Here is an 11,011-nt window from a genome sequence, read left to right on the forward strand (position 1 = left end):
GGAGACTGCTGTTTTTTATTAACCAGTGAAGTGGGCCCAGACACTCACATATGGGAGGAAAAGCAATGTGGGGAGCAGGCCCAGTCTCAGAAGTTGTGGGCTGCACGGCCCAGGCTGCTGCTGAGCTGTCTCCATGTGGAAAAGGACAGCCTTTTGGGGAAGAGGGCACAGCAAACCCCCAGAGCAGAGAAACTACCCAGCAGGATGCAGGGTGGCGGGTGGCACTCAGGAGCTGAGCACAGGCACGGAGAAGTGACGCAGAGGGGAAAGCAGGGACGCTCGCAGCCTAGTTGCAGTTCTTGGGCAGGCGATAGACACCTCCGGAGTAGATGAGTTGCTGGTCCCGGACCTTTTTCTGGAGAAAACCCTGCAGCTCTTGTATATCGATTTCTGTAACCACTGGGCCTGTCATCACAAACATCTTCAGCATGCTGTGAATCCTCTCCAAGGACAGGCTCTCGAGGTTGGTCAGCATAGCCTGGATGTATGTCCAGAACAGCTGCAGAGGGGGACACGCAAGCAACAGTAAATCACACTGACATCTCTACCATGAGTGCTTTAGCATCCCATATCCCAAAAGCAGAGCAGGGCTGTGGCTGGCAGTAAGTTCTGCTCTCAGCCATGAGCACGTGGTCTTTAAACAGGAAATATCCAAGAACTGCATCGGGTGTTGGGACACAGAGCTGGAAAGCAGGATTTGACGTGCAGTACGTGCATGACCCTCAGTGGATAACTACCAGTATGACAACTGCACAGTGGCACAACACACACACAACATGACACACGGGTAGGAAAAACACTGGAAGTGTCCAGGAACCACAACACAGAGAAGGCAAAGGTCCAGCCGTTAGGGCTGGGTAAGCCTTTTTGGCAGTTTAAATGCCAAAAAGCGCTGCTTGGATGAATCCAAATAAGTCATGACTATTTTCAAATATGAAATCATGTCTCAGACTTTTTCTTTTTTTAAACTGAAAAAACACATTTAGAGATGCCCAAATGGTTGCCCGGCTCAGCAGCCGGGCACTCTTCTGGAGGGAAGAAGATCACTCTTCTGTGATCCAGCACCTGCACCAGCGAGCATTAATCAAGAGATACCCGCTTCAAAAAACCCTCATGCTGGACTGAGCCACTTGCAGTGGGAAATGCAAATCCAAAGTGCAAACTGAATCCATCATCTTAATCAGATTCCCCAAAGCCAAAAGCACGGGATGTTTGCATCGTCCTGCCGGCTTCGCAAGCAGCCAAGACACACGGACGGGTACCTGCAGCTCTTCCTCCTTCTGGTCAGCCTGCGACGCCATGGCAGAGTCCCCCTCCTCATCGCTGTCTATCAGAACGACCTTCTCCACCTGGTCCTTCTGCTCCTCCTCAATCACAGTGAAGGTGCCTTGGGGCTCTTCACGCAGGACACCCTGCTGCAGCCACAACGTCATCTTACGCTTCAGCGATGTCACGGGCACCTTGAGCACTTCACTCAGCTCTGTCAGTGTCCACGTGCCTGCAGAGACCACCGATATCACAGAAAAGCACCGGACACCTGCCCACCTCCACTGCCAGGAGCAAGCAGCTGTGTGCAGCGACCGCCTGAAAGCAGACTGGGTGCTGAGCTGTGGCCCTGCTGGGTGCTGTCTCCGAGGAGAGCTGGAGACCCGGTTGACCCCTGTGGTAGATCCAAGCCCATGAACCAAGTCTTGGTCCTGCTGCCAGAGCTCTCAGAGCCTACAGCCACCCAAGCAACGTGTCCTTCCCGCCCACCCATGGGAAGCACACAGACACAGGTGGTAACGCCGAGTCTGCCCCGGCACTCACTCTTGGTCTGGAAGTGCAGGATGATGGCGGCATGCACAGGAGAGACAGACAGGGAGAGGGTGCGATCTGCCAGCTCCACATCCAAGCTCACCAGGCCCAGGTGGTACTTCCAGTTCAGGGTCCTCATGGCCTGGAAAAGGGAGAAGCAGCCACTCGGAGCAGATCTTCTAACAGGAACCACTCAGTGCTGCAATTATTGCAAACACCCCTCTATCACCAGGGCCAGCTGCGCTCCACACACCTCTGCCAGACACGAAAGCTGCTCCGCTCCTCATGAGTCACGAGTCACCCTGCACTGCCACCCCTCAACCGTTCCCTACCCACTCATGGGAAACATCCTCCTCGGCACAAGTTGTTGTCCAGCCCTTGCCCAAGACCAATGCCCCTCTCCTGCCTGAAAGCCAGACACTCAGCTCTCTGGTAGGGTAAGCACAGGTTGAGGAAACACTGGAAGACCAACTGGGCCACTCAGGACAAACTCCTACCGGAAAATAAATACTCATCTGGGGCAGGATTTCCTCAGAAGAGAAACAATCTCTTCTGATACTGACGTGAAAAGAGGACTGCTTGCTTTGAAGGCGAGGATGCTCGAGGAGGCTGCTTCCTCCTTGCATCCTCTCCTGCATCCTCTCCTAACTAATTTTTTGCAGGCACAGAAATCAGCTGGCATCCACATCTGGCACGTAGCTACAGCAGGAGAAGAGACAGGATCTAGCGCTATGAGCTTCCCAGCCTCATAGCATGTATCACCTGGTGTACAGTAACAAGTTCAAGAAAGTTTTCTATAGGAAAACCAAGCCTGAAGTGGAGTCAGAGCACAAGTGGATAGGCAAAGAGGAAGGTCTGCATGAGACACCAAATTGTGTTCAGGTTGGGTGCAAAGAACCATCTGCGTGTGCACACAGACACGATGCTGGCATGACCTGGCTAGATCCAGATCATCCATGCTCTAGATGTGTGCTCTGCACTCCACCAGATAAGAAGTTGCAAGATGAGAAAGCCAAGACCACAGCTCTGGAAGTGACCTAGATCTCTCCTTGACTTCCAGAGAGATGCTCCTGCTTCTGACCCATTCTGTATGTGCAGAGCAAGATGCACCTCAGCCTTCTCTATCTAACTGCCATGATCAAGTGCCTGGAGAACAGAAGAATACTGCACGGCTGCTTATATTTGCTCTGTATGCCTCTCTTCCACCTTTCCATGCTGTTCATAAAGGCACAGATTCAGTCTTTGTCCGAGCCACAGTCAAACTGACCAAAAATGCTTGCACCTAAACTGTCTAACATGGAGTTCAGGGACCCTCCAGAAATGAATGACACAACCCAGGAGAGACCACAGACAGAAGAGGAAGCAACATTCACCTAACTCCAGACTAACAGTGAATCTTAAAATGAGACCATGTTAAAAGAGCTTCTTTTCAAGAGGACAAACAGGGGAGGAGAGTGCCAGAGTACTGAAGAAGAGAGGCCCAACAGACAGGATGTCACTCTTACTACTGTAGAAGGTAGGCCAACAAGCTTAGACCAGACTTAAGATGCCTAAGAACTTCCACCTCAGTATCCATTTAACTAACAAACACTGGCATATTTTAGAAAACTCTCTTCCCTAACTGCCGTCACTATGACGACCCAGGCACCCCATAAAGAGATAAAGCCTTCTTTTGGCAATAGCTAAGCTAGCGCAGGTTCTAACCCCGATTCAAAGCTGAAGGACTTTGGGATTCCACCGTAACAGCGTGGGTGTACTAGCAGCTAAAATCTAAGGGATGTTGAAGGGGACTTTGCAAAAACCATGCTATATAACAAAGTCTGAACACCATACACCTTTTTTAAGGAGGGTTAAGGTTGCCTCACCTTTAATTTCTCATACTTCTTGGAATAGGCTTCCATGGCTTCCTTGACCTGCTCTGGAAGCTCTAGCTTCTCCTCTTTCAGCGGCGGCCAGAACTCACTTGACAGGATAACGGCAACGAGGCTGAACGGTGGCCTCTCCTCCTCTGGGAGCTTCTCTTCCTCGTCACGAATGTTGGCATTAATGCGTCGCGAGTCAGCCATATCCTGGAAAAGGCAGAGGAAGCTAAAGCAACTCCTTCTCTTCCAAGTCAGTGCTAACCCTTAGTAAAGGAGAAGCTGAAACAAGGTGACTAGCGTTGTCTCCAAATGATGATGGGGACATTGGAAAGGACATGATCATGTGTGTCTACTAGAAAGTCTGCTAGATACTCAGAAACATTTGTGGGGAGGCTGAGGAAGGGCTTACAACTCAACACTAGCCTACGCTGGAGTCCCTCCAGACCTGTGTTCTTCCCACAGTGCTCCAAGTGAATTGAACCCCAGAGGAGCTGGAAGAGCCCAGCTCTTCAATGCCAGTATACTGTACTGCAGAAGGGCAGGAGAGACAACAGCACCAGAGCAACCATCCCCCAGAGTCAATAACCCAACCCACAGGGCTTAAAAAACAGACATGATTTTGAAGGCACTTCTGCCTGTCACAAATCAGACCCCTCACTGGGATTTTGGGAACCCCGCTTTCCTAAAAGACCCTTTTTGGGTCACTCCTCAAGTCCCTCCCCTTCCCCAATGAGCTCAAACACCCAGGACTTGAATTTTAAAAAAAAAAAAGTTACTTTTAACATGACTTCACAATAGTGCATCTGAGCTTCACCAAACCGCAGCTTCAGCAGCTCCACGTTGCGGATTTCCCTGATAAGATAAACAACAGATCAGACACAGGTCCCTCAGACAGATGAGCCTGGCTTGGCCTCCACCCCTTGCAACACAGCCAAAAAAAGTAGTCCCTGGCACAAGGGTGCCCCTCCTAGGAAGCCTTGCAAGGCACATTATCTGAACAGGATGCCTTCTAGCATCTAAGTGAGAAACAGTCACTTCCTCTGTAGGCCAGCGGCTTTTGAAGACCTTCCTACCCCTTTCATTTGGACGAGCACGGCACTTAGCCATCCCCCTCGACAACACGGTGCAACCTCAGCGTTTGGAGAGCCACTTGCCTGAGACCGCCAATCTCAGACATGGCTCGCACTGGCTGCATTTCACAGAAAGGAAAACCACTGCAAATGTTGAACAGAGACATAGTTGGGTTACAGCTGAGGTTTCCTGATGCTTCATCCCTTTTTCTTACTTTGACACTTTCTGCTGACCCTAAGCAGCCTGTGCAGGTTGTGAAGGCCACCAGAACACGTGGGATGGAGCTAAGAGGGTGTCGGTGCCTCCAATTTCCTACATGCTGCCCTATTAGTGCAAGCCAAGGGCAGGACTGAGCAGGAAGCAGCCCGAGAAGAGGTGAGCACATGAAATTCTAGATGCAAACCCAAAGCTGCAGAGGAAATGGCCAAAGACATTCCCAGCTCCAGAAAGAGCCGTTCGTAGGACCAAGTCTGAAGCATACCTTTAGCAGGTGACTTCACCATGGAAAGCCCTGGGGCTGGGCACTTGGACCTCACCTCTCAGCACTGTAGTTGAACTGATGTAGCAGCCGGTCAGCCAGAAGCGTGCGGTATTCATTGATAAACAGGTCCTTGCTGCCATAGATGCTCACCAGCAGGCTGATGATGTCCGAGGACCGACGCTTGGAACTTGATTTTCCTAGTGAAATCCAGCAGACGACAGTGCGACATTAACAGAGACCTGCCCCAGCCCAGCTCAGCTCTAGAGGAGCAGCAAATGAGCTGCTCAAGACTACGGCCCACCACGGAAAACAGCAGGCTACCAGGACTTCTGGTCTTGGCATCTAACCTGGATCTGCATCAACCGGGTCAGGAACCCAGTCCCCTGGTTCTGAGATGTCATCATCACTCTCCTGGCCGTTCTCCAGGGTCACGGGGTCAGCTTTCGAGAGCTCGTTTGCAAGATCACCGGAGCCCTCAGCATCCCCTGTGAGACCTGCCACAATCTGCCGCACCGTGTCTTCCCGAGTCCTGCCAACAGGCAAGAGAAACAGAGCAAGTGAAGGGAAGGGGGCGGAAAGGGGATGCGTAAGACTGCCCCGCAAGCCTCTTACCTCAGATACTTCCTGATGGGCTCACAGGCGACCTCCAGGATAACCATGGAGGGGTCAAGTTCCCGCAAGGCCTTGATGGCCGAGATATACAGAGTGATGATGTCAGATGTGTTGACTCCTACAGGAGAGGGGCAGAGGGAGTGCTCAGAGTCCCAGAGCACAGGCTAATGGCTTGGATGCCAGGAGCTTGCTCCAAGCCCTCTGTTCGATCTATGGAGTCGGAGGCGAAGGGCTTGCTGCCCTACAAAGGGAGAGATCTCTCCCCAGCCAAAGGGAGAGATCGGATCCATATATCTAAGAAACCAGTTCCAACTGCGAACACATGCTCAGAGGCTACTATAAACCAGCTGAGCCCAGATTTTGCGTTAGGAGCTCAGACCACGCACAGCAGAGAAGCCTTTACCCACCTGGACCAAAGCAAAACTTCTAGCTCAGCTCCTCACCATACTGCAAAAATGAGGCAAGAAGGGGCTGGGATATAATCAGCTACTGCTGCCCATGCACACTCCAACACAGAGAGCACGCGATGTGCACAGCCTGGTTGCCTCTCACTCAAACACGAAATCAGATGACGGCTCCCAGTAGATCCCCACTCATGCCCAGGCTCCTTACAGTTTAAAGACATACACAGGGATGTAAAACCCACCAGGATGCAGAAGCCGCATTTCCAGAGCACTTTTCAGGGAGCTGAGCAGCTGCTGCCTCTGATTAGTCCTTTCCAGGCAGAACTTGAGGTCCTCCACAGCAGGCTTTGACTCTGGGAAATCTACAAACCAAGCAGTGATTTGAAACAGTGCCATGCTCCGTGGGAAGACAAGAGGAGACAGCGTGGCAGATCAGGAGATGAAAACAGATCTACCATTCATCCAATCCAAGTCCAAGAATGAATGAACACTGAATGGGTCGCACCTACCTCGAATAATGCTGAAGAGCTCTTCAATGCGCATGCTGGCATAGATGCGGTAGAAGAACCTTTGGACGTGGCACCGCCAGCGCTTCAAGGTGCTGCTAGCTTCTGGAGAGGAGCGTGCCAAGGGACCATCTTGCAGAAAAACCCTGCTGAGCCAGCCAATCACTTTCTCAATCCACTGCACAAGGAGAGGGAGAGTACAGAGACGGTGAACACCACAGCCGGATGCACAACCACGTCCCACGCTTACCCACCGCCACGCAGCTGCCACAGCAAGCAGAAATGAGCAGCTAGCCGAGGACAGCATTACCTCCAGCTGCTCTCCAAAGGCACCCTGGCCGGGGTTATAGCCAGGGAAAGCCTAGCTGAAAGAATATCTTTAACTAAAGATACAGGATACAGACTGTGCAGATGTGTATGAGGAGATAAGGGGTGACTGAGGACCGCGCATAGGCGCTGGGCTCCAGAAAGGATAGGGTATATTCAAAAACTTGCAGACTATTCTATTCTTGCAGAATTCCATTCCATTCTATACTTGCAGAACTATTCTCTTTATGAGGATACGAGCAAATTGCCCATCACATCATCCGTGGCCCGAAATGTCTACGATTCCTGAAATCAATGAAGAGCAAGCAAGCCATCCCAAGGACTCACAGACATACTCCTTACCAACCAAACTCAGGCACTTGAAACCAAGACCTCAAATACCAGCCTAGTCACTGAATAATAAAACCCTGAACAGAGAGCATCAGAGGGTTAATTTTTTTTATATTCAAGATTTAGTTTTCTACAGAGAAACATGTAATCATCAAATTTCAAATTTACTCAACTACAATGTCCAGCTATTCAAAAGAAATGCTTTTTTTAAATTTTATTTTTCCTTTAAGGTGGCAAACGTGTAGCACTTCCTGGGATAGTATTTGAGTATTAATAGCTAGTAAATATTAACCTTTGTCAATAACTGGATTTGGACAGCCTGAAACAAAAATGCTAAGTCCAGATCTGGTTTGATTACGTTCATTTTTAATTATCTACTCGACTGAGGAAACACTGAAGGAATGCACAAGTTCTGCTAATTGCAAGGCAGGACAAACCTGAGAACTACAGAACACCCGGGCACCGATCTGGGCAAAACTGTGGAAAAGCTGATAAAGAACCCTCCTAAAGAACAAAAGGAAAGGACTGAAACTGATGCAAAGCAACTCAATTTTAAGGAACACAATTATTATCAAACCAACCCATTTTTCCCCAGGGGTTTATCTTCTCGGAGTGCTCCTGCTATAGCCTGATTAGCGACTGGCATTCCAGACTGCTGCTGACGTGTCTGAAACGGGGGGTTGCTGTCAGCACTCGTACTTTTAGCAAGCTGTTTCCCAGACTTCTCCTATTTTACCTTTAGCTTGCCACGCTTGTGCTTTTTCTCTTTTTTTTTTTTTTTGATGTCTTCCCAATTTGGATATCGCTTCTACTTTTTTTTTTTTTTTAAGTCGCCTCTTCCTAATTCTGACACGCTCCAATATTCTGCGGCCAAACACGCTGGCCTTTCTGAAGAGGTGGGAGCAAGGGGACCTTCCGCAACGTCTGACAAGCGGAATGCAGTTGCATTTTCTCTGGTGCCCTTAAAATGTCCTTAAACAATCTCCAGGTCATCCAAAAGCATTTCACACTAGGTCCAATAAAGAAAGCGTTGCACAGCAACTAAAGGAAAGTAAATATAAAATGACTGCCGATGTTTGCAGATGACAAAAACGGCCGGCATGGCAAAGAGCGAGGAAACTAGGGCAACCAGAGAGAGCCGTCTGGTTTGCATGGCAACCTGACTTCACGCATTGTTCTTCAACGCAGGCAAAGGCAAGGTCATGCACTGAGGAACAAAATGTGCAGGGCAAGCCTGCAGCGCCAGGACTGTATCCTGGAAGAGCCATAATCCGGAGAAGAATTTTATTTTAAGGTCATACTGGGTAAACAGCCCAACACGAACTCGGCTTCAGGTAGCAGCGAAACAGCTGGGTAGTTGCAAGGAAGGATTTTAATTCTGTATGTGGCCCACTGGTGAGATTAATACAGAGTATCACCTCTCATCCTCGCTTCCTATTTTAAAGAGGTGCTGAAAAATTGGAAAGACGACAGAAAACAGCCACACAAATTCTAATTACGGGCCCACCTACGCAGAGGGAGGGTCCTCTGCAGGCTACGTGGCACTACGTGTTCTTGTAGTTTGTAAAACGGAACCACAGAAATTCTCTCATTACTACGGACATCACCAGGTGAAATATAATGGTCCATTAGGCACAGGTCAGAGCAAACCTTCCCCTCTAGCGTAAATCAAAATGGGGAGGTTTAACTACCTCTTCTGCCAGGGATGGTGGGAGCCCTGGACCAGGTGTTTTCACGTGGAATCCGCTTTTAGCCTGAGCTGCTAAAGCAGTAACAGGAGCAGCTGCACGCCTCCAAAGGAAGAGCCCTTGCTGCCCGCACGCCTTCCTTACCTCCTGGAACTCATTCAGGAAGGAGTGCTCGTATTCCCCCCTGCATCTTTGCTCCATCCTCTCCTCTATCATCCTGTGCAAGATGGTCGTGACAGCATCGGCGCTCACTCTCTCCAGCAAATTCAGCCGGCGGCTACAGACACAGACAATGATCCGACTCAGAGCGTATGGAAGCAAAGGTACAAGCAAATAAAGAAAACCTAACTACCTGAAGGCACCTTCCTCCCTGTATGGTCCACAGATGCAGGCATAGCTCTTAGTTTAAATGCTCTGATAGCTGCATAGATGCACTACATATGTAACACATGACGCTACTTCTATCCCATCTTCCTTAGAAACTTTATTTTCTAGCCATCAAAAACTTTTTCGTTTAGAAAAGTTTGCTTCTCTGTGGACAGAAGGCCTTGGAGCACGAGGAAGATATTCTCAGACCCAGGGAGAGGAACCTTCTGTCTAAAGACCTGCTCTAGTTCAATCACCAGTTGCCAACCAGCTGCAGAAACCCTGCGTCAAGTTCTCTAACCAGTACCACGATACAGCCTGACCTCACGCATAACTCCTCCCGTTTCCAGATATCAAGAAAACTTGCTGCTGCTCCCCATCCGGACCATCTGCTTGTTCTGAGTGACAGCCACCGCCCCGTAACCTACGTACAGAATGTCATTGAGCTGCTGAAACTGCTCCATGGCTTTGGGGCACCAGCACTGCTCTCTCTTGCTGCTGCAGCCTGCGCACAGCGGGCTCTCTCCTCCGCCCTCCTCCGTATCACTCTCCTGCTCGGTCTCACTCATGCTGCTCTCGCACTCGTTCGTTCCATCTTCTCCCTTCTTCCACTGCCGCATGTATATCCTGAAGGTGCGGCTGTAGAACTGCTGGATCATTTCCTGGAAGGACTTGGTAGTGGAGAAGAAAAGGATAGCTTTGAACATGGTGTAGACCTTTTCTTGCAGCATCTGAGCGCCTGTCCCCAGGAGCAAGCCTGCCTTGGTCCACCTCTCCAGAAGTTCCAGGCTGTTCAGGTAGGGGTCCAGGCGGCACTTGAGAAGACAAAACGCGTCCAGAAGGAGCGAGGAGCACTGGGGCTCCTCAGCTGTGTTTTCATACTGGCTGATGCAGTTCCAGAACTCAGGAGCTATATTTGCCTGAAGGTCCGTCTGCAGCACCTCGATGAACCACTCCTCCACGACTGAGTGCAAGTCGTAACACCGCAGCACGTCCAGGGCTGCCCGTAGGTCGGCATCCTTCAGTGGCCCCACAGCATTGGACCTCGGTGCTGCCTGAAAAGCGGAGGGGATACCAAGTTAAGCACGCATAAAGACTTCTCCAAGAGGATCTGTGGCAGCAGAGACCTCTCATCTCAAAGAGCGGGGACGAAACGCACGCGGACTCTGCTGTCAAACAGCACCAGGCGGATACCATTCCTCCACGGAGACACGCTGGGGTCTCAGCCCGCTGCTGGAAGCCGAGTGCCCACCTCCCAGGCCTAACACCCAAACCCGGTCCATTGCTGTCCCTGTTGGCAGCTGCTGCAGGACACTTGCGCTGGCGGGAGTGCCACGAGCCACCCTCGGGTCCCCCCCAAAAGCCAGGCTCCGGGGCAAAACCTTCCTTGGCCGACGTTAGCTCCCCCGGGGAGCGAGCAGGGAGCAGAGCCGCAGCACGGACGGGGGAAGCAGCGCCTCTCTGTGGCGTGTGCGCTTTCCTGGCTGGTGTGATGGGGGAGGAAGAGGGGGACGGCTGGACCCCCACGGCCTCTCCCTGACAGCCCCCCGAGCGAATACAAGCCGCC

General features: G+C 50.9%; 1 protein-coding gene across 1 annotated transcript in view; it reads right to left on the reverse strand.

Moving 5' to 3' along the window:
* Positions 1-11,011, reverse strand: part of ANAPC2 (anaphase promoting complex subunit 2) — a 12,112-nt gene continuing 1,101 nt past the window's right edge. The window contains exons 2-13 of the mRNA XM_009326382.1: positions 9,877-10,499; positions 9,223-9,355; positions 6,737-6,911; positions 6,470-6,589; positions 5,824-5,941; positions 5,559-5,740; positions 5,267-5,408; positions 4,436-4,511; positions 3,663-3,866; positions 1,810-1,939; positions 1,263-1,498; positions 1-499 (exon numbers count right to left, since the gene is read on the reverse strand). Coding sequence (XP_009324657.1) covers positions 287-499; positions 1,263-1,498; positions 1,810-1,939; positions 3,663-3,866; positions 4,436-4,511; positions 5,267-5,408; positions 5,559-5,740; positions 5,824-5,941; positions 6,470-6,589; positions 6,737-6,911; positions 9,223-9,355; positions 9,877-10,499 — 2,352 coding nt within the window. The 3' untranslated portion in view covers positions 1-286. The remainder of the gene's footprint in view (positions 500-1,262; positions 1,499-1,809; positions 1,940-3,662; positions 3,867-4,435; positions 4,512-5,266; positions 5,409-5,558; positions 5,741-5,823; positions 5,942-6,469; positions 6,590-6,736; positions 6,912-9,222; positions 9,356-9,876; positions 10,500-11,011) is intronic.

Source organism: Pygoscelis adeliae, unplaced genomic scaffold (genome assembly GCF_000699105.1).
Source record: "Pygoscelis adeliae isolate BGI_AS28 unplaced genomic scaffold, ASM69910v1 Scaffold436, whole genome shotgun sequence".
In the NCBI taxonomy this organism is placed as follows: Eukaryota; Metazoa; Chordata; class Aves; order Sphenisciformes; family Spheniscidae; genus Pygoscelis; species Pygoscelis adeliae.